Raw genomic sequence first — 24,452 nt, 5'->3', positions numbered from 1 at the left:
GTCCCTCATATAATGGAGACAATTATTGTCCCTTTAATACGAAGATAACTATTTTACTCTTCATATTGGGTGATAGTAATCTTCCCTACAAATAGGAATGACTATTGTCGCCTAATCTTCCCTACAAATAGCAATTACTATTGTCGCTTAATACAAGACGGCTCTATTTTCCATGTTAAAAAACTTTTCTGGGGCCATCTTCTAAAGTTATTCCCTAAAGAATAAGGGATGCTTATTAAGGAGATATATGTTGGAGACGATTTTTGTCGTTAAGAGACGATTTTAATGTTCCCCTATATCTTTTGTATATAGCAAGCCAGAACTTTCTGATTTAGGAATCCATTTTGCACATGTAATTGCCTTGTTAGACTTGCAATTTTTTTTGTATATAGCAAGCCACAAAGGATCTTATTTGCATGGTAATGAGCTTTAATTCGCTTTATCGCGGTTACAAGCAAAGTTGTCATCGATGATTGTGCAAGGTAACAGAGATCAGGGGGCAACAACTTCCTAGCAATTAAAGCTAGGCCCATATTCCTTTAGTAAAATGAAAAGAAAAATGAAATGCTTTGAACATGAACTACATTAATGCATAGAAAAATATTCAGGTTCACTGGTTGAAAGTATACTATTCATTTGTAAATTTAGATTTGAATCCCTACTTTTATAATCCTCAATTAAAAAAAAAAAACGGATTATAATTAGATTATCATAAATAGATTCTTTAAAAGATGAGTTTGACCTAACTTACTCCTAGCTCAAGAGATAAGGAATGCTGAAATTATATAAGAGGCACATTACTCTTATTTCATACCAATAGAGATTTTAACATACTCTCTCACATGAGAAGTGCGAAATACTTATCGGAGACTCAAATATTGGTTAGGAGGCTCTGATGCCATTTTAAAAAAATAGATTAGGCCTAAATTATCCTTAAAAATTAGCTCAAGAGAGAAAAGTGCCAAAAATCGTATAAGGGATATATTACATCAATCCCAAATCAATATAGGATCTTATCATGTATATTATTGGTATAATGAATTAACTAAAGGGAAGCATTACAATTAAGCCAATTTGATCCCTCAATATATATATAAGTTCAGTGTTTCAATTTGTTAAAATTAAATTTAATAATTTTATTAAAATAATTTAAGAAAAATTTAACATATTAAGTTAAAATTAGACTTAGGTCAATAGATCTACTCAATATACCTAATTTAAAACTCAAAATATTAAGTAAAAAAATTTATAACAACATCAGATAAAAGAATTAATTTTAATTTTTTAATTAAATTAATATGGGCTAGTTTTTTTTTTTTTTTTTTTTTTTTTACAGTTTCTTTTTGAAAAGTAGATAACACGACCCACTTTACTTATTAACTAAAGTGATAGAGAAAATGAAGCCTAAAACAACTTCGATTATATATATATATATATATATATAAGAAAAACCTTTTCTATATATATATATAAGAAAAACCTTTTCAAGAAACTAAATTTGATTATTATGATTATTATAAAATAAAGAAGAAAATATATAATAATATTAATTTATTTTATTTATAAATTACACATACTTATATTTTAAAAATTCAACTTTTTCAACTATTATCTCTGCCGATGGAGCGATCCCTGACCACGAGAAGTGATGGACCTGGACCGGGACCACCCTCACACCGAAACACAGAACTCATTATCGGAAATCCTTTGATTATATTGGGTGACTATGAATCAAATATAAATATTTAAAATTTATATATTTAATAAATAATATATAAATTTTATTATATATTATATTTTATATATTAAATTTATAATAAATTAAATTTAAATAAAAATAAACTCTCATTATTTGAGTTAAATAAGCACAAATTAAATCACAAATTTAAGTTTGAAAATTTAGATTAATTAGAGTATACGAGCATCTTACTAAGACTACTCTTTTAAGACAAAATAAATATTCTTTTTCATGTATATATCAGGATTATAATTAAAATAAAAAAAATATAAATTAATGTTCTATTTATTTAACAGAAAATAACTTATATATGTAAAATATTTTTTATTAAATTATTTTCTTAAAAAATATTTTTTATAAAAATATCTTTTATTATTTAGTTGTAACATTAAATTAATAATATGTATTTATATTATTCGTATATAAGTATTTTCACATCTTAATAAAATTATCAAGAAAATGACTTTCTCTTTAAAAAAATAAGTCATTTTCTTTAAAAATATTTAATTTTTCTTTGATCAGAAAAAAATTTTCTATTAACTCATTTTCTTAAGAACTCCAAACACTAAAAAATACAAAAAGTATTTTCCAAGAAAATATTTTACTCAAAATAGATGTAAGCCAAATTCTTGAAACTTATAGAAATTCGGAGTTTGAAGCAAAGTATCATATGCTTCAACACTCCTCTTGATACTTTTGTAAGATTCAAATTGGCAATCTCAGTTCTCTTAATGTTGGGTTGTGGAGGGTAGGATTTAAAGTTACTCATATGCCAAAATTTTCTTCTTGGCATCGGCTAAATTGAAGCCAAATTGCAGACGATAGTCCTAATTCGAGATGTTTAGGCATTTGTTGGGGAATCAAGAACATAACGAGCCATTCTTCAGCACCAAGGACTTCGTACAATGAAGCCAGTGAAAAAAAAAAAAAAAAAAAGAAAAGAAACTTATGAAAGACTTGCTTGCGTACAATCATTATCAATATATTATTTAATTGAATGAAGATATAGCTATATAATGTTTTTCACATAAATATTTATTTTAATTTAAATATTTTAAGAAATATTTGTACAATGCATATATAAAAATATAAAGAAAATAAATATAAATTGAAAATAATAAATGTAAAGAATTAAAAAAAATTAAGAGATGCCAATAAAATATATATAAATAAATTCTTAGAGTTAGTGATCTAATTACATGAGAAGATTAGAGATGTAGTTAAATGGATTTAGGTTTAGCATTTATAAGATTTAGTCATACAATGAGCCACCTCTAAAAATAATGATTTAATCAGGTTAATCTATTTAACGTTACAAAACATGCAATGATCTATTTATTTAATCAAATTAATAAGTTAAATTATATATTTTGATGCATTTAAATTTATTATTATTCTTTTTATTTTTAATTAAAATATAATTTTACCCTTCTATATATATATAAACTATATAGTTAATGCGATTGGTTTCATTATAACTACTCAATTTGTATATATAAATTGATTTTAAATTTCTTTTAAATATTTTAATATTTAAAATTAAAATTTTATTTATCTTTAGGAATAAAATTAAAGGAACAATTTTAATGAAAATTTAATATTAATTAAAAATAATTTTTATATTAATAAAAGAAATTATTGCAATTATTAATTATGTAGATATTTTAATATAATTTTAATTTAATTTATATAATAATTTAATAGATATAATCTTAGGGGTAAACGTCACACATGGTACTCAATTTAAGGGTGTGCAATAGTAATGTAATTTAACTTTAATTCGTAACATAAATTTTTTTATTTTTAATTATATCTTTAATTTAATTAACGTAAAACTCTATAACATTATTTTTGTTAATGTGATAATTTATTATATTAAAAAATATATTTATTTCTCTAAATTTAATATTTATTAAAAAATATTAATTAATTAAAATCATTTTATAATTAATTTCTCCCTCCACCTTCTCTCTCTACGGTTTCTTTCTCTTCGGCCGTTCTTTATCAACACATTAAACCTACCAAATTCCACTTAAATACCCAAACAATGAAACCAATACAACAATATCAAAAGATTTTCATGTTGACATTGATATTTGGAGGCCAGGAAATTTTAGAAATAATCAAACATCTTCACTGTGGATCTAAAACTCTTTAGATTCAAGATAACTGGACCTGTCTTCTGCTCTCCCTCAAGCTTCTCTAACCTCTTCCTCAACTGACTTGTCCACATTTTGCTTCTTCGATATCTTGTCGTTTCCTTCCTCCTTCCTTGCTCGTTTCATGGCATTCGCTGTCAATTCCTCATAAGCAGAGGAGTGGATAGGTTTATTAAAATAAGTTAATATAGTTAAAAAAAATTAATATAATTCTGTATATTTAAGATTAAATTGAACCCTTAATTTTATGAAAATAAAATTAATATATTCCAATATATTTAAAATTGAATTAGCCCCTAAATTTAAAAATTTTTATATTTTATTAGACTATTCATCTATTTGAATTTATAGTATTTTAATCTAAGATATTAATTTTATTTTAACTATAAGATAGAATTTGAATGGGCCAAATAAAAAGTTCTGTTTAAAGCATAATTGATGATGGGTCTACTAAATTACTTGCCTTGGAATGCTATTATCTAGGGGTGGCCACGGTTCAAGAACTGCCGGTTACGGTTCCTGAACCGCCGGTTCAGTTTCAATAAAATCATGAACCTGAACCAAACCGACATGGGACGGTTTGGAAGACGGTTCCTGAACCTCCGGTTCCGGTTCGAGCCCCTGTTTAAAACGGTTTAAAAGACGGTTCTAAAAATGACAGTTCAAGACGATTTGAAGGACGGTTTGGAAGCGGTTTAAGAGCGGCTTAAGAGCGACTTAAAGGAAAAAATTAGAGAAAAATTTTATTGATTTATAATTTAAGTTATATTTGTAAAAAATATTTTAATATTTCTTAGAAATCTTTTAATCAAAATAAAATAAGAATAAAAAGAATAAAATTAACTTATTTTTAAGAAAAATTTAATAAGCAGAGATTTAAACTTATTAAAAACTATAGATAAAATTAATTTAAAAAAAATTAGAAAAATGTGCATAAATTTAATTTTGCCTATGTATCTCTTTAGGATTTAGAGGAATCAAAATTTTCAGTTATAAGTTGAGAGAAGGGAGATTGAGGTGGTTTGGTCATGTGAAGTGTAGACATATGAAAGCTCCAGTTAGACAAGTAGAGCACACTGGGTCAGAGAATAGAAAGAAAAGAATAGGTAGACCTAAACTGACTTGAAGGGAAATAGTACAACATGACCTAAAAATATTACACGTTTCCGAGGATTTAAACCAAAATCATTTAGAGTGGAGAAAGAGAATTTATATAGCCGACCCCAATAAATTTTGGGATAAAAGCTTAGTTGAATTGAGTTGAGTTGAGTATTACTTGCCCTTTTTTAAAAAATTATATGATAATTGATAATTAAAAAAATATAAAAGAAAAAAAAATCAAAATAGAGGGTATTTAAAATTTTATTGAATATATAAAATAATAACAGAGTAATTGATATAGCATTAAAAATTTTAGTGAGTATATAAAATAATAAAGTAGAAGAATTATAAAAGTACTGAGAATTAAAAGGAGTGTAGAAAATAATTATTTAGAAAATTTGAGAGAAATTGAAAGAGTATTGAGAATTAAAGAGAGTGTAGAGAATAATTGTGCAGAGAATTAATGATATATATATATATATATATATATATATAAAAATTAGGAGTGGAGTAAGGTATTTATTGAATTTTTTTGTATTTAAATTACTAGTTTGGTTTGGTTTGGTTTAGAACCGCCGGTTCAATTCGGTTCGAAACCGCTGGTTCACGGTTTCTAAAAAATATGAACCTGAACCAAACCGTAGAAGGACGGTTTCGGTCCGGTTCGAAACCGGTTCCGGTTTTGACCGGTTTCGGTCCGATTTTGACCGAACCGGTTTCGGTTCGGTTCCGATTCGAAACCGAACCGTGGCCACCCTTACTATTATCCCTGTTGAGCACCTGGATGCCAAAGGTCAATCGTTGTCCGCTTGTTAGAAGATTTTGCTTGTATAAAAGCTACCAAAGATCTCGGATGCTACCAAAGATCTCGGACGCTACCTTGCCATCACCTCTTTGGAGAACATAGGGGAGGGAAAAGTGAGACACAGCACACTGGAGATGTGCTCTTTCCAGTTGTGTTCAGTGGCATAGTCATCAAGATTTTCAGGGGAGAGATTCTGGAAGGATTTGTTCACAAAGTGCTTGAGCAAGATGTTTTCATGAGATGCGGGCCAAATTAGCATATATATCTCTCTTCTATGAAAATGCCAGATTGCCATTATTTGCCTGGAGAGAATCCAGTCTTTCTAAATGACAAGATATCAAAGATTGAAAAAGATGCGTGATTAGATTCATTGCAGAAAGGGAGTTTAGGCATTGGCTACTTTGGAGGGTGATTATCTTGGACCACTGTCCTAGAGGCCTGCCTTCTTCTTTCCTGGAGATACATGTAAATCTTTCTAACTTTTACGGTTGAACTTGGCTTATACTGTGTTTGGGAAGGAGTTTTTTAAAGTAACCAGAGATTTTTCAAGATTTAAAAACCTTGAACTTTTGTCTGGGAGGGTAGAAAGCTTTTTAAAGTATGATTTTTTGAGGTTTTTAAAACCTTCAAAAACCTTCATTTTCCAACCTGATGTCCCAAAACATGTCCAAGAGGGGGGTGAATTGGACTTTAAAAATAATTTTCGGTTCTTGCTCAAAACCTTTGAAAATTGCAGCTAGGTTCAACTCAATTGACTAATGTGAAATATGAACAATACAGCTCTATTGACAAGTTGATTCAAAGTTAGGCTATATGCAATCAGTATACTGATCTAACAAATTATATCAGCTTTCAGTAAAGATATCAGTAATCTGGATAAATTTTTAACACAAAGAACCAGAGCGTAATACGGATATCCTAACTGACAGCAAATCAAATAACAAGCAGATTATATCAGATATCAGCAGATTTAGCAGTAAACTAATTTTCTCAGTTTGCAGCAAGGTTATCAGCAAACAAATCAACTTTCATATCAGCAAAGGCATATCAATCATAAAGTTAAATTGTATAAATGTAAAGAGCAAGGGTTGAGAAAATGAACACTGAAATTTTTATAGTGGTTCGGCTTAACTAGCTTACATCCACTCTCTCAAAGATCCCACTTTGAGTCTTCACTTCACTATTCTTCTCTTTTAAAGGCAAGAGACAAAAGCCCTTTACAAATCTTCTCACCAAAGCTTTTACAAGTAGCTTTACACTTCTACCAAGTGTTATCCCAAATACTTTTCACAACCAAGCTTCAATAGGTGCTTGAATGACCTCTCATAAATGATAAAAATGTGTTTAAAACTCACTCTTACTCAATACAACAGAATCTATAAAGAAGAGTTGAGTAAATAAGCCAATGATGAGCAATAAAAACACTTTGAGCACTTTGAATGAAAGCTTTTATGATTTTGAACAGTGGAGAGTCTTTCATTAAGTGCAAAATGGCCAAAGGTAGGTGTATTTATAGCTTTGGAACGTCTTTTACCGTTGCAGAACTCATTTGAACGTTACAGATACGAGTTTCAAGAAAATAGCCGTTATTTTGTCATTTTCTGCGATGTTGTGCAGAGTTGACACAGTTAGCATACTTGAGAAAATAGCAAACCAGTTAGTATACTACAATAAGTAGCAAACCAGTTAGCATACCAGGAAAACTTTTCTGCATAACTTTCAAAACTATAAAACTTTACACCAAATCATAGTCAAATACTTTTAGGCCAGCAATGATATTTAAAAGAAAAATCATTTGAGGAATTGAAAATAAACATCATTGACTTTTACTCCTCAATTCTTTTCACAAGTAATCCTATCAATAAAACTTAACTTCTATACTATGTGTACCTTCAATTCTGATTTTCAATGCAGCCTTGGAAGGTAACCTTTTCTTCTTTTATCTCCTTTGATTCGTCCTGTGTTATCCTTAGAATGTCATCATTTCTTCAGAAGCACGAATCTATCATAAAATCCTTGTGACTTTTCTTTGAGATACACAACACTTAAAACAATGTTAGTTTGATTCTAGTTGAGTTTTGGTATCATCAAAATCTATGCTCCTTTGAGCTTGTGGGGTCAACACAACCTATTAAATTGGTGGGTTAAGAGGTTCTCTTTTTAAAACTTTCAAATACTTTCAAAAAAAACCTTCATTTCCTCCTAAACACTAAAAATTATAAATTTTCTGAAAATCATGAAAAACTTTACTTTAAAAAACTTTACTATACTTTACCTCCTCTAAACGGAGGGTTAAGTGGAGGCATGTTTGCTTTTTCTTTTTTTTGAGCAATGAATATTCCTGGATAACTTTAGCTCTCAGTCTTAAACTGTAGTGATCTGATTTTATATATGTTTTCAAATTTCTGCACTGACTTCTGTTTGCTGATGTTAAAAAATCCTACAATTCAATAGCGGATGAGAATTCTCGGCTCTTAATTTTCTTTCATATCAATATTTTGTTATAGATATCAACTTGTTACAGTTTGTTTGGTAAGAACCAAACCGTGGTAACAGTTAAAATCGTTACTTCTAATTTAATTCAAAGGTAATCTTACCAGTTGTTAATCTCAAAATCCACAGAAAGTAACAGCACCAAATTAGGATCAGAGCCAACAAAACAAAACACTGTAAAGAAGCAACTCTCTTGTTAGTTTTTCAAGCAGTTAAAAACTTCAGTTGAACAGAACTTTGGGATCAGCCATGGTCACTTGACAACAATTGCCTCTCAATCAGAAACTTGCTAACAAATATATACAAGCACTTATTACATATATTTTTTACATATATTCAACATATGATTAAACTTCTCCTAATTTTGAAGCCTGATTCTAAGTTTCTTGATTTGCCGGAGCTCACCATAGAAGTAAGAAATGAAGCCCCAGAGAGACAAAACAAGAGAAATCACTTTCTCAACTCGTAATTTTTCGTCGTAGAACAACACAGCTAAAGCCTCTGTCACAGGCAGCAGACCAGAAATTATAACACCAGAGAGCAACGAGGAATGACAGAAAATGACACCGACTGCTCCCATGAAGAAGAATTGCCAAAACACTGCAGTACACACCATTACCACATAATATTTTGCTCTCCCAAGCTCAAAGTCTCTTGCCTCTCTTGGAATTGCCTGCATCAAGCCATGCCAGTTAAATTATCTATTTTAGATTTCAATCTTAATTGATATTCAAAATTATCATAATGCTAAGGTAACCATTTCATATGTATGGAAGCCCCAAGTTCAGATAAATTAAATTTTAGCCAATTATGATTTCACATCCTTTTCTATGTTCTGATATCGAAATTGAACTAGAGGATGAGTATTGTTTTATCAAAAGAAACTTCCATTGAAAACATGTTTTTGAGTATAAGCTGGGGTGTGTGTGTGTGTGCGCGCGGGCGAGAGAGAGTGAGAGAGAGAGGAAACCTCAAAATCCTTGTGCAGAAGCATCCCAATGGTGCAGACTGCAGTAGCGAAGAAAGACAAAACCATCTGCATCTCCATAACTAGAGTGTAAGTGATGGTCTGCTTTGCTTTCTTATATGTCAACTCGATCAAGGGTAGCACAAATCCATAAAGCACTGAAGCTCCAAGAGTCATTAAAAACCCCATAATGTACTGTTTGTCGGTTTCATGAGCAGGGCGATCAGAACTAGCATGGAGGACTAGGACAACAGATCCAACAGACAATAAGAAAATTGCATTAATGGTAAAAGGTGTGAACTTTTGCTTGACCAAAATATAAGCAAATCCAGCAGTAAAGCCCAGTTGGGTAGCAATTATAAGAGAATAAGTAGTGACGGGTAGAAGAGAAACACCACTGGCAGCAAGAAAATCATCAAAGCCAGTAAGAACACCTAAAACAGCACAAGCTAAGAAGAGGTGCGGGCTAATATAGAAAAGCTTGGTCCTGGAACCCTTTTTCCTTCGACGATACAAGTATGAAACAGAGAGAGGAAATATGATAAATGGCCAACCAGCTGTCTGCAGAAAGCATGATATCCAGACACCCTTACCACCTTTCAAGAAGTAGAGCCGCTGGATGAGTGGACCTCCGCAATTGCCTATCCCCAACATTGCACCGTTCAATACGAGCAGGAATTTCTTCAGGGATCTGCTCATCTTCTCTTCTTCACTTGATACTTGGTTATTACTAATGTCGGTCTCCATCTTTGCAAGCCAGTATCTGCTCTCTAATGAAGCACAATTCACAGAATGGATCCTGTCAGCGATATTGCAAAAGTTCTCTATAACAGGCTTATTTGTACCTATTTAAACACACAAATTAAGTATGGAACATGGAGACATCAAAATGCTTGCAGGATATAAAAATAAGGCTTGCTAAATTTACATTGATTTATATCATGTTTACTTCAGTAAGCAGGAGTTGCAGGGTTACCGCCGCAGATAATCTATGAGTAATTTCCAGGTTTTGGGTTACATGCCCAATCAGTAAGCTTCATTTGGACTAGAAAGAGAAATAGATTATTGCCAATGGATAATTGATTTTGAACACTCTATTGGATTTTTTTTTTCTTTTTTATTCATTTACCATTGGATTGTTCAAATGGGAATTTTCCCACAGTGGTGGTATGATTGTCTCAAAAAGCGGAGATGAATATCGTCTTCCTTGGAAAACGCAAGGCGATTATACAAATTCTTGAATACCAGATAAGACAATAAATTTCAAATCTTAATGTAACCATAATAAAGATTATTAGGAATCTTTGGAGATTTGACCCTTCCAAAATCACATTCTAACAGATCATCACATAAGAACTTACATAAATACCATCCCTCTTCAGAATTCAGATGAATGAAATTTCATTTATCCCCATTTCAGCCATATGATTAACATTTGATTGATCCAAATTTATTATACTCAGAAACATCACTAATAGTGGTGGCTGAGATTAATGGAGATCAAGGCAGTAGGAAAAAAAAAGGCTAATATTGAACAGTTAGGAAACTAAACATTAATGGTTATGCAGTTATACAAGAAAAAGAATCATAAAGTTACCCCTTTGAACAAGATTTTCTAGGCTGCCACCACCTCAAAATCAAAGAACCCGAGAAGAATAAGAACCCAAAGCCCATTTTTGAAAGAAGACAGTCCTAGCAAATTATGGGGTAGCCGAAGAAAGTAGCAGTACATGAAAATCCATGCAACTCCTCACCTAAAGAAGATAGCAGAAAGCAATTTCATACAAAGCAAGAAACGACGTAACAATCAAGACCCAAAAGCCGGTACCTTGAATTATTTTATGGAACTTGCAGTTTTTAATATTACCCTTGAGAGGAGGAACTGGCCGCAGAAGACCCTGCCGTTTGAGGGACACGTATTGCTAGGAGCTCAGTGACTAATTGTGGTACTGTAACGCGGGCAACAGCCAAAGTGGCCGCGGGCCGTATAACTTTTCTTGTTGGGTTGTAGTTTTAATTGACATTTGGAAATGGGCCGTGGACACTTATTACTAAGAGCTCAGTAACAATTTTCTTTTCTAATAAATTATCTATTTTAATATTTATTATTAAATTAAAACTAATTAATAATATAAAAATGATAATGAGAAGGGTTGGGAAAGAATCGCTGCTCCATCTCTATCCCGAGAGGTAAGAGTCAGAGCCGAGAACTTTCCTGTGAGGGAGCGAGGCGGGCGAGTTTTCCCACAGAAACTCTTTTTATTTTTTATTTTAATTTATTATTATATAATATAAAATATAAATTAGAAACATAAGTTTTAAATATAATTTTAATAATATATTTATATTTTTTTAAATTATGATATTTAAGACTCTATTTATTTTATAAAAAACATTTTAAAAAAAATTTCATATTTTTCAATGTTTAGGATATAAAAAAAATGAGTTAATGAAAAATATTTTCTCAATCAAAATAAAAATTAAGTAATTTTTTAAAAAAATAATTTTTTTTAAAGGAAGTCAATTTTCATTATTTAAATTTTATTAATCTTATTAAAATATGAAAATACTTATATATACAATATACAAAGACATATCATTAGTTTAATATTATAATAAAAAAATAAATGTCACGACCAGATCTCACAGGTCGGACCGGCACTAAAACCTGGGCCGGCATAAAAACCCCGAAACCTGTAGTAAGTTTTATTGTTCCAAACTCCATAACCAAGGCTCAAAACTAAGGCCCAACATGCATATAAAGTAAAATAAAATAAAAATATTTCATTTCAATTCGGGTCAACCCAACCCAATGATTATCAGCTACTAAAGCAAGGAGAGCCCAACTCAACCCTATTACCATAATTTACAAATTATTTATATATCATAAAAATTTTTGTCATTCAGTGAAAAATCAAAAACTCAATTTAACACTGTCTCTAACAAGATCTATAATACTGCTAACACATGCGAAGTTCTAGATTTCAAATTTAAAAAAATATATATCACAAATAAATAACTCATAATAAACTAGTGAGGAAAAAGGCATGTTATTCTGAAAAAGAATTCCTCCTATATCCTAGAAAAATAAGGTGAACAGGAGTAAGCGTTCGACTCAGAGAGTAAATATTTATTTTACATATAATTTCTATAACTATCTAAGTCTAATACATCCTTAGAAATGAAATCCATCATCTTCACACTAGTTATACAAATCATATTAAGTCACATCAAAGATAATCTGAAGTATTCACACACTCGAGTCAAATCTATACTCACACATACATATATGGGGAGCTGATCCCCTTACCCAGCTCTCTTAATCCAAGGCCTGCCAGCGAGATCAACTCGAGCTGGACTTTCGCTTAATAATCCATATGCGGGGGTCAGCAAAATCAACTCAAAGTTGTACTCACCCCGGCTTCCTCAAAAAAGACCAGGCCCCAAGCGAGACTAGCTAAAGCCGATTTGCCCGTCCTACCCATATCCATCACACCATACTACATGCATGCCGACACACACACACAGCTCTAGATTATCAAAACACAGTAACTAAAATAGTATTCATCAAGTACAAATGCAATACGGGGCATGCCTAATACTTAACTATATATATATATATATATATATATATATATATATATATATATATATATATATATATATATATATATATATATATATATATAAGTGATGCATGAGCATGCAAGAAGTATAATAATATTGAAATTATAAATAAAATAAATATCTACTCACTGATTGACCAGAAACTGCTACGGTAGCTAAAGGGAGAAGGATGGATGACCTTGATTACCTAGATAATTATGATATAAATTTATTAATGCTAACCTAATTAAAAATCAAAATTTTAAAGAATTAAGGACACTCTAATTTATGCTGGAAATCCGGCAGAGCCTGTAACGGCCTGGCCCACTAGTGATATTGTCTGCTCTGGGCCAAAGCCCTCACGATTTTAAAACGCGTCACTATGGGTTACGAATCGCTAACTTATAAACCCAGCATCTCTCCCGTGTTTTGCTGATGTGGGATTTGCCTAGGGTGTTACAATCTACTCCCCTTATGGGACTCAGCGTCCTCGCTGAGGTTTGCCCCACCATCGCTCAAGGTTGCACGCAGAGTGGCTCTGATACCACAAATGTAACAGCCCGGCCCACTAGTGATATTGTCCGCTCTGGGCCGAAGCCCTCACGGTTTTAAAACGCGTCACTAGGGGTTACGAATCGCCAACTTATAAACCCAGCATCACTCCCTTATTTTGTCGATGTGAGATTTGCCTAGGGTGTTACAGAGCCTCTCCTATACCTAAGACCTACCCAACCTGCAAAGTAGTTCAAGTCACACTTCTAAAGCCACACATTATCTCAACAACAACACATGGCCCCTCCTAGGCCCTCAAACTCAGGCAAATGTCACATAATCTAACAATTCAATTATAAGGTTTAAAACAGATATTTTGCAAAAGTTATTCTAGCTAGCTCTAAAAATTCTAAAATTTTATCCCGCGGTCTTTAACAATATTATAGAGTTAACGCAAAAGGAATTATAATTTTCTAACTACCCACGAATATTTTATGAAATTTTATTCTAAATCTAACACTATAAAATTGAAGAAACTCAGAGTTCGGGTTTACCTATGTCAATTCTAACGCTTGGAACGCGTTCGGGGCATCTGAAAATGGAGGGGTAGCCTATAACTTTGACCCGGTTCCGAAGTGCTTCCAGCAGCTTATCTGCTTGTCCCGAAATTGCAGATCTGGGTAATGGTCGAATTGCCACGAAACGAAAGTACCTACGCAAAGCCCACAACACGAGAGGTTAGACTAAAATATTTATATTTATATATAAAATAATTATTTTAAAATTAGGAGTGTTACTTTCTCCCTCCCCCTCCCCCCCCCCCCCTCAAAAAATTTATCCTCAAATTTTACACAATGCAGAATAAAGAATTACAAGATTAAATAGTGAATAAGTACGGGTACTTTTTGTGCATGTCCTGCTCTAACTCCCAGGTACACTCTTCTACTGATAGGCTCCTCCACAAAACCTTAACCATAGAGATTTGTTTTTACCTTAGCTGTCTCATCTGAAAGTCCACTATGGCTACTAGCTGCTCCTCGAAGGTTAAGTTTTCTTTCAACTTCATTGTATCAGGTTGTAACACATGGGAAGGATCATGTATGTACTTCCTAAGCATGGAAATGTGGAACATTGGGTGGACATGAGAAAAACTTGGTGGTAACTCCAACCGATAGGCCTTTGCTCCAACTCTATCAGTAATCTCAAAAGGCCCTATGTATCGGGATGTGAACTTGCTCTTCTTCTCAAATCTCATAACTCCCTTTATTGGAGAGACCTTCAGGAATACATAATCGCTCACTGCAAACTCTAAATCCTTTCACTTAGGATCTGCATAGCTCTTTTGTCTGCTGTAGTGTCCTAGCTATCATCGTCATTTCATAGTGAAACTCGTACCTCAAACCACTCCTTAATCTTTTTCTAACATCTTCAGTACTCACTATACCTACACTACGCTTGACTTGATATCTCATAACTTCAATAAGCTTTGGTGCTTACCTCTCCTTCATTGTGTCCTAACATATCTCTTAGCGACTTCAATTCCCATTCCTCTGTTTTAACAATCTCTACTTCCCAAAGACATAACTTATGTTTTTTATCCTATAGTATCCTATAAGATGCTTTCCTGTAGCACCTGTCATAAGCATCTCATTCGAAATTTCTACTTGTTCTATGACCTCAATGGTCAATACCTATGCATCTTCTCACTCCCATGATACTTCGAATTTCTAATCTGTTTTGTGTCATTACTAAGGTCCTTAGACTAACTCCTGTCCATCTTATGCAACTAGTCATGAAGAGTTCCATCGAAATGCCAAATGTACCTACACCATCTATGCTTATTCTGCACTCTAATATGGTATCCTGTAGCACTAGCCTTTGCTCCCCTTTATTACCAATCTCTGTGGTGTAAGGATGTGATTCATATTGTTTGTTTTACAATGTCTCATGAAACACCCTTCTAATAACCACCTTTGCATGCACCTTACCTAAGATCATTGCTAATTCTGTTGGCCATTGAAGCTTTAGCTAGATCCTCCCATACTAAAAACATTTTTACCTTCCTAATTTCATGATACTGCAAGCTTCTAACTTACTTTGTGTCACCAAAGAGTTCCTTGTAACAATTCCTACCTATCTTAGATAATTAGTTGTGTAGAGTTCCACCTAGTCAATACTACTTATCATAGCCTACTCATTTTCTAAAAAGAGAGTTTCTTGACTTCTGCTTTAAACTTCTTACTATCTGACGTGCTTTCGGACACATTGGTACTTAAATCGAGGCTCCATTATTCGTTTAGTCTATCATCTCACCATAACTTGTTTTAAATATCTCTTAGTGTGTCCCTAGCATACTTGTTTCTTCTTATTCTAATCATTGTAATCAAGTCTACCGAGCTTTTCTCCTATCCTTTAGATCTTATCCACTTACTTTTCCTGTTTCTGCTATTGTTGATATCTTTCCAACCTACTATACTTATTCTTTAACCTTTGTCCTCTCTCACCCTTATACCTCTAAGGATGTCCATTCCATCATCAACTTTAATCTACTTTTTATTTCTTAGTCCTATCTTGATTACTGGTTCCATCACTTCTGAAATCCTAGGATGGGTGACCTCCTGAGAAGTTCTCCATTCCACCTATGGGACAAAACCGTGAGGCTTATGGCCAAAGCGGACAATTCCTCTAGTGGTTGGAGCCCGACCATTACAGATTTAATTAGTTTTAATTTGGAGAATTAAAAGTCCTAATATGACACCTCTATTGGCATTTAACGGGACAACTACTAATAATGGAGTTCAGTTGTAGTAAATTTCAAAGTTCAAAGTATTTATGTTAAAAAAATAGTTTAGGATACAATTATAAAAAGGTAAAATTTTAGATATTTTTAGACATTTTCACCGATAGAATTAATGGCAGAATGTAATTATAAACAAGTTAAAAGATTAGAGTATTTTTTTAAAAAGAAAAGTTTGGGGTACAATTGTAAGAAAATAAGTTAGAGGATTTTTTTTCTTTTTTGATATTACCCCTATCGTATATGAGGAATCTAAATCTTTTTCATTTTTAAAAAATTATAGTTTATGCAAAAGGGAATAATCATTTAATTAGTATATTATAATCTGAATTATTATTGAGATAATTCGAATTATTAATCTAATTACTGGCTAAATATTCTTCAGGAATTAGCCATTTTGTATCACCATCAGAGGATATCATTGATGGCCTAGTGGTGATTTTTTTTTCCTTCTGACCAAACACTTGGTATGAACAGAATGATTTTTTTTTTTTTATCATAACCACCAAAATCAGTTAAGAACTCTAGGTCAATGAAGAAATTGTCAGCGGCATCGATATTTTTGGAGATTTTTTTTTATTACAAATGACATTTTCGGAGAATTTTAAAATGATGGGTTTTAGTTGAGTATTTCCCTCAAGTAACACTAAATATTTATTATTATATATACATTATGTTTCTCTTAATTGACTTTATTTACAATGTCAGGGTTCTAATTTTAGAGTCGTCCTTGTTAAGGACAGGCTCTCACGAATGGGAGTGGCCATATTCGAATCCTAGACCTTAGAGTTTAAGAGGCTCTGATATATATTAAAAAATCACTCAACTTAAAAATTTAAACTTATAAATGGGATCTCCAAAAATAATTATATACTTCTCTATTACAAATCTGGTATTTGAATTCATTACAGTTTCTGCACGAACAACATCCCCTACTATTTGGAACCTTGAAAGAAACCTGTTCTGTATTCATTCTTCACTCATTTTCAATGTTCTTGTAAAACCCCTTCACAATCCCAAACCATTTTATTTGGTACGAAGGCCAAAGCAAATTACAGTTGAGATAAACAATGTTAGAAGGTTCAGTAACCTTTCTACTGATGAAGCTCTCAGAAATTCTAACAGATCAGAACGATCTCTTGTTTGGGGTTCGGGGAGACGCTAAGTACATCAGGGATGAGTTACAGTTCTCGTTAGCCGTTTTAAGAGATGCAGAGTCAATGGAGGAGGAGGAGATTGACCCTTTGTTAAAAGTGTGGGTGAAGAACTTGAGAGATGTGGCTTATGAGATGGAAGATGTTCTTGATGATTTCAAGCTGCATCTTGCACATGATCATGGGCATGGCTTCTGTGTTTGTCTTAATAAAACTTCCGACTTCATTATATCTTTGAAAGCTCGTCATCAAATTGCTTCAACAATGCGAGACATCAGAACCAGAATAAGAGAAATCAAGATCAGAGTAGAAGACATCTCTAAAGCACGTAGTTCATTTACCCACATCAATTCAAGATGGCGAGAAGTCAATTATAGCGGTGGAGCGGACCTGGCTGCACAACAGGATGCTTTTCCACTAGAAGAAGCCAATCTAGTGGGCATTGAAATGCCTAAAGGGCGGCTTATTGGGTGGCTTCTTGGAAGTAAATCAGAACTTGAAGTGGTTTCAGTGGTTGGAATGGCAGGTGTGGGTAAAACCACATTGGTGAAACTAGTATACGAGAATTCAGAAGTTAAGAAACACTTTATGTTTTGTGCTTGGATTGTTCTTACTCAATATTTCAAGACAGGGAACCTCCTAAAAGACATCGTCCAACAACTCTACTATGTGCTCAGGGAGCCAAGTCCTGAAGGAATTGACACCATGAGCGACCATGAGCTAAGGGTGGAAATAAATAAATTTCTTCAACAAAGAAGGTACCTTATTGTCTTGGATGATGTGTGGAATAATGATGCCTGGAATACTTTTAAACATGCATTTCCAAACAACAAAGAAGGAAGCCGAATATTGCTTACGACGCGCAGAAGTGAAGTTGCCAAAAATGCCTCCATTGAATCTCCTGACAAAATCTACGCTTTGAATCCATTATCTTCAGAAGAGGCTTGGACTTTGTTTTGCAGGAAGACATTTCGGAGCAACTCTTGTCCTCCACATCTGGAGAATGTATCACAACAAATCCTGGGTAGGTGTGAAGGACTGCCACTTGCAATTACAGCAATCAGTGGTGTTCTGGCAACAAGGGACAACACTAGGATAGATGAATGGGACATGATTTACAGAAGCCTCAGTGCTGAAATACAAGCCAACAACAGTCTCGGGAGTATGAAGAAAGTCCTGTCGCTCAGTTACTATAATTTGCCATACTATCTCAAATGTTGTTTGCTCTACTTCAGCATCTTTCCTGAAGGCTACCCAATTGAGCGTAGGAGACTTATTCGATTGTGGATTGCAGAAGGATTCGTTGTCGAAACAGAAGGAAGGATGCTAGAGGAAGTTGCAGAAGGTTACCTCAACGAGCTCATAGAAAGAAGCTTGGTCCAAGTTGTAGAGGCTACCAGCGATGGTCGGGTCAAAAAATGCCGTATCCAAGGCCTTCTGCATGACATTATCACTTCCATGGCAAAAGATCAGGGTTTTGCAGCAATAGCAAAAGAAGAAAGCATGATGTTGCCTGAAAGAGTTCGCCGCCTTTCCATACAGAATGCCAGGGCAAGAATACAACGAATAAGTCAGTTTACTTCTGCCTCAGGACTTCGTTCATTGCTTGTGTTCTCGGGGCTAGATATTTTACCTGAATCTCCATTATTTGATCTTTCTCCTAGCAATTTAAGAATGCTCAATGTGTTAGAACTGGGTGGCACGCACTTGGAGGATTTTCCAAATGAAGTTACTAACCTCTTGCTTTTAAAGTATCTAAGTTTGAGAAATACCGAGGTGAATTACATCCCAAGCTCTATTGGCAATCTGCAGTACCTGGAAACCTTAGATCTAAAGAATTCTCGAGTCATAGAATTGCCAAATACAATTCTGAAGCTCCAAAAACTTCACCATATACTTGTGTATCGCTACGATACAAAGTTTGCTGATCAGATGGAAACCAAGCAAACAATCGGCTTTAAGCTACCAACTCATATAAGAGGTCTACAGTCCCTCCAAAAGCTTTGCTTCTTAGAGGCAAATCAAGACTTGATGAGAGAACTAGGAAAACTGACTAAGCTGAGAAGACTGGGCATTGTGAATTTAAGGAGAGAAGATGGAAGTAATCTTTGTCCTTCCATTGAAAAGCTGACCAACCTTCGTGCATTATCAGTTGTATCAACCACGGAAAGTGAGTTCATCGATTTAGGGCATATATCTTCTCCTCCTCGATTTCTTCAACGACTATATTTGAAATGACGTTTAGAGAGACTACCTGACTGGATTTCTTCACTTGACAATTTGGAAAAGGTAGTTTTGAAATGGAGCTGGCAAAGTGGTGATCCGCTTCTGTCTCTTCAACATTTGCCAAGTTTAGTACATGTTGAGTTTGTGCAAGTTTATGATGGAGAGCTATTGCACTTTCGAGCTAAAGGATTCCGAAGCCTTAAGTTTTTGGGTCTGAACAAGTTAGATAGACTCAGAGAGATCATTATTGAGCCAGGAGCAGTGCCTTTTCTGCAAAAGCTAGTTGTCCAAAACTGTGGTCTGTTGCAGAGGGTTCCATCAGGCATTGAACATCTTACTCACCTAAGAGTATTGGAATTTATAAATATGGCCGTAAATTTAATCGTGACACTACATCCCGACCGAAATGATGGAGATTATCTAAAGATTGCAGAGGTACCGGAGGTCTACTTCTACACCTACTGGAATAATGGTAAATGGGATGTCTTCTCTTTAGAGATATTCAGAAAAGGTGGTCCTCAATCTAAGCAGTCCTCACAGTTGTCGACCAGTAGTGTTCCGGTTGAAGTTTCCTCTACTCAGGAGATCACATCTACTCTCCCTATCGCACACGAGATCACATCTACTCTCCCAATTGCTACAAATCTTGCTGCTTCAAGTCCTAATCCACTGTTTCACCATCAATTGGGGTGGAGACCATTGACCAAGGTAACTTATTGCCATATTAAACTTTTCCTCGACTGACCTGTCTGATGTTATAAACTTATATATATTTGATTCAGCAGGTTCATCTGCAATTCCCCCTTCAATGATTCCTACCAAAACTGGACCAACGGCATCTCATTCTGAACCTTTCCCATCAATTTTCACAGAATCGGAAGCAACAGCAAGCTTGAGTCAGGTATGATGATCACTTTTAACCTTGGCTTGTTGAAATTTCAAACTGACTTATCTTTCTGTTCCTTAGGTAATGAACGAAGATGCGGCAATAGATGCTTTTATAGATCATATCTTGAATGTTGATGGTCCTAAAGGGAGCTCTTGGAAGCTGGCATCATCGTCTAGTCCTTCCCTTTTGCAAGCATTGAACATTGTTATGTCTGGTTTAAAGCAAGGAATGACTCTAATGGCTAACCCTTCTGATTTAGCACAAGTTCAAGAAGCAATTTCTTCATTGATCGCAGCATCAGCTAGTCTTTCCTTTTCTGCTGATGACGCTTCAGCCTTGCAAAGGACTCGGCAGTATTTGAATAGACAAAGTGAGCGCAGATCATCATTAGATACAAAAAACCAAGAGTTGGAGCAAATTGAACTTCAGATTTCACAAGGTGAGGAAGGTACTAGGGCTTATGCTTCTCAGATTAAAGAATGTCGCTCCGATCGTGACTTATTGAAAGCTCAGATTGTTGATTTAGAGAATCAACTAGCCAAAGCTCGTGAAGATTTGGAAGTTGTTGGTTCAAAATTGGGAGGACTTTACCAAGATTTGAAACAACAAAGTGCAACTGTTTCAGAGAATCGGGAAATCAAGAAAAAGCTAAATGTGGAAATTCAACAACTTCAAGACATGATTCTTTCTGATAATTCAACTCAAAGTCTTCTGCCCATTTTGGATTCTTTAAAGTTTAAATTAGCTTGAGTTTTAATGCTTCTATGGGTGAGGCTTCCTGTCATATTTTAGACCCTGTAGCTTCTTGGCTTACTAAGCTTGTCCACCTTAGAACTTTTTTTTTTTTTTTTATGTTCTAGTGTGCTCTTATAAAAGAAGCTCTTTTCTTTTTGAAATTAGAGTATTGATATTTTTGAGAGAGTTGTGTGTGTGTAAGTGCGGGAGCTCTAGTGTGCTCTTGTATATTTGGATTTATTTATTATTAAGTTAATATCAAAATATTAAATAAACCATGTAAAAAAAACTCAAATAATAAATATGTTCATAAACATTATTGGGCCAATGTGCAAAGTTGTTTGTTTATACCCAAATAATAATGATAAAAGAATATAAAACCAACAATTTTGTTTTGGAAGTTGAATAAGCAGATGTTAACTGTGATCTTTTTGCCATTTTCTTGTACAATTTGCTCATCCGAGTATTACTCAATTCTCTTACTAATCTGTCAAGCCAAATGAAGATGCATTTGGTATCTGCTTAGGCCACGAAATTCCCTAGATGCCATTGTTATTGCATCATTTGTCCCTAGCATAAAAATTAAATATTGGCTAGCCATATCCAAATATTTTTTCAAAGGATTTCATCAATTCAATATGCTTGCCATTTGCCAATATTAATATCCTATCAATTTCTACATTCAAATCTAGTCCAAACACAACTAATTTCCTGTTGCAAGAGGAATATGAAACCAGGTTTGAGAAGAACTGAATGACAGCCTTAATCAACCGAAACAGTAAAAATACATCCAAAATCTTCAAGCATCAGATCCATCTGTAGGAGCGATTCCTTGTTGCTTTAACTCTGCATCAACTTTCTTCGAGAACTGATCCCAATCACTCCTTGGACCAGTATCCAAATAATCTTGTGGAACTGCTGTTTTCAGCCCTGGCCGAATTGCACATTGGCTCTCCACAATTCTCAAGTCTACACTGTTCCTTCTCTCACATTCTGCTCTAATTCCTCCCAAGTAAAAAGCAGTGGAAGTGTAAATGCTCCCCAAGGATTAAAATCCAGAATTTTAACATGGTCATCCTCAGTGACGTAAATATCAAATGTGTAATTCTCTGACTCAAAATTCAGCCTCACGTTATCAATAAAAAAAAAAAAAAAAAAAAATCCTCAATCAGTGATTGAAGATTATTTTTCCTCTCAAGGAGAACAGGATAAAAATTACGCTTTGAGATTCCAACTCAGTGATGACCCCAAACAAAGCAACGGAATTCCATCTCAGGTAACAAAGAGGAATAACACTTGCGGAGTGCAAGGAAGAAACTAGGGGGACAAGGTTTTTTCACGGCATGAATCGTATGCATGGCACAGATCATGGACCAATGAGTCAGATGACCGCAGCAATAGCACAATCTCACTGAACGAAGTGCAGTGCAGGGTACCAGATGTGCTAATCCAAGCAGAATCTTTTGGGGAATTCCAGTTCAACTTAGGAAAAACTGCACCTCCAAGGATTTCAATCGATTCCTTAATCTTCAATTCAAGTTCTGGGAAAGATGGGGAAATATAGGTTGCTCTGCTTCATCTCAGACACTTCTGACACTTGATAATCCTCTTCACCTATAGGATTATGAATTCTATTTGGTAAAGCATCTTCATTAGAGACAGAAATGGGGGGCATAAAGGGCCCTGAATCATCAAGGAGGTACTCAACAAACGATTCTGGAAGCCTATGAGTAATAGTTCTGATAGATACAGACTTGAATTTTGGGTACCATTCCTGAATCTGGCACCGACCCACTTCTTCTTTCTTCATTGTAAAGATAATAAACAACCTGCAACAACTGGCTTTAGTGGCCTCCTCTCTGCTATCAGACATAGAAAATGATGCCCATTATTAGTAAACAAGTATCAAACGTCCATGGCCCAGAAAGTAATAAAAACCTAATTAACTATTCCCCAATTAACCATGTTCTCGAAAAACTAGTTCAACTGGGACCTAAGCATCATCATCATCTCCAGCGAACACTCGAAAAGGATTGATCAAAGAAAACAAGCTGAGGATACTTGCATAAACATAAGCTTCAAAAAAACACCTCCTGGAGCGAGCCAATAAACAAAAGGAAAGCAAATTGGATAATTTTTGCTCACCTACTCATCAATTTGGACCGTTCAATTAATTGGTCTTCATCTTAATCTAATTTATGCTTGAATTGGCTGTCTTTAACGAAATCGCAAACTAACATAATAGAGAAAAACAAGAACTAAAATGTAAACTTTATTAATGTCTGCAATTTCAACCTCAATGAATAGATAATAAACCCAATGGAAATCCCTTATATCCTCACAATTTTAAACTCATCGAAGTTAAACGAATCATATTTAGAAACAAAACCCAACTAAACAAAGCATGTCTACAAACAAACAGTTAGTTTGAAGAGAGTTTATCTCAGTTTATTAGGACTTGGATAGGGGAAATAATCGAATCACTGATAAAATTTACTTCATTCAATCGGACAAGTTTTTGGGTGGATGAAGATCGTGAAGCTCTGAAAGAGAACGATTTCGACAGAAAAAAGCGAGGGAGAGGGGTAAGTAGCTATTGGGGCTCCTTCAGTTCAATCTAAATAACAACAGCAATGGCTTGAAAGCGGTGACTGGTGAACGAAAACATCGAGCCTAGAGAGGAAGAACAGCAAAGCTGACTGACAACAATGGGGGTGGTGGTTTTAAAGTGATCCGGTGGATGAACGGCCGAAGCTTAAGCTGTTTTGTAAGAGGGATGAAACTGAAACTGCGACGGGGTCTCACTTCTCGAACGAAAGAATGATCAGTTAATCAGGGATGGGCTCAACTTTGGACTTAAAACGACGTAGTTTATGGCCAGAGGGTAGTTTCTCACCTTTTTTTCTTTATTATTATTTGTTTTAAACTGTTCTAATCTATGTAGTTCTGGCGTGGCTATAAGCCTGTTGTAAAGGCGACCACCATTAGTACCGAAATGCTCAGCCCATTAACTCAAAATTATGAGAGCTCATGACACAAAGTGATGAAGCCCATATTTTAGTACTTTTGAGAATAATAATAATAATAATAATAATAATAATAATAATAAGCGAAAAGAAGCTCAAATGAGCCAAAATTATTCTCGTCCCTTTTGTGAGCAGAAAAAAAAAAAAAAAGAAGAGAGCACCCAATACCTCAAGTTTCATCTTTCTCTCTTCATTCATATCCCTTTTACATAATCAACCAGAAACCCACTCAAACTTTAATTAAACATCCATTTTCAACAAAAA

The 24,452-nt window shown here is 34.1% G+C and overlaps 1 protein-coding gene and 2 pseudogenes across 1 annotated transcript; 1 reads left to right on the top strand and 2 right to left on the bottom strand.

The window, feature by feature from the left end:
• Positions 1–8,473: 8,473 nt before the first annotated feature.
• LOC110672885 (purine permease 3-like) lies at positions 8,474–10,636 on the bottom strand. Its single transcript, XM_058134022.1, has 2 exons — positions 9,267–10,636; positions 8,474–8,969 (listed from the first exon to the last, which is right to left on the bottom strand). The coding sequence occupies exons 1-2, from the start codon at positions 10,008–10,010 to the stop codon at positions 8,655–8,657; spliced, it is 1,059 nt and encodes a 352-aa protein (XP_057990005.1). The 5' UTR covers positions 10,011–10,636; the 3' UTR covers positions 8,474–8,654.
• A 6,592-nt stretch (positions 10,637–17,228) lies between these two features.
• Positions 17,229–20,472, top strand: LOC110672899 (disease resistance protein RPM1-like; annotated as a pseudogene).
• A 1,077-nt stretch (positions 20,473–21,549) lies between these two features.
• LOC110672888 (uncharacterized) lies at positions 21,550–24,047 on the bottom strand (annotated as a pseudogene).
• Positions 24,048–24,452: the final 405 nt, after the last annotated feature.

The sequence above is a fragment of the Hevea brasiliensis genome, chromosome 14, assembly GCF_030052815.1.
Source record: "Hevea brasiliensis isolate MT/VB/25A 57/8 chromosome 14, ASM3005281v1, whole genome shotgun sequence".
Classification (NCBI taxonomy): Eukaryota; Viridiplantae; Streptophyta; class Magnoliopsida; order Malpighiales; family Euphorbiaceae; genus Hevea; species Hevea brasiliensis.
The sequence above is the reverse complement of the archived record's forward strand: the minus strand, read 5'-3'. Positions and strand labels throughout refer to the sequence as shown.

Excerpts from the sequence above, each read along its gene's own strand:
- LOC110672885 (XM_058134022.1), bottom strand. The coding sequence starts at position 10,010 with ATGGAGACCGACATTAGTAATAACCAAGTATCAAGTGAAGAAGAGAAG. Across the intron at positions 8,970-9,266 it reads TTCTGCACAAGGATTTTGAG|GCAATTCCAAGAGAGGCAAG; the intron begins GTTTCCTCTCTC and ends GGCTTGATGCAG.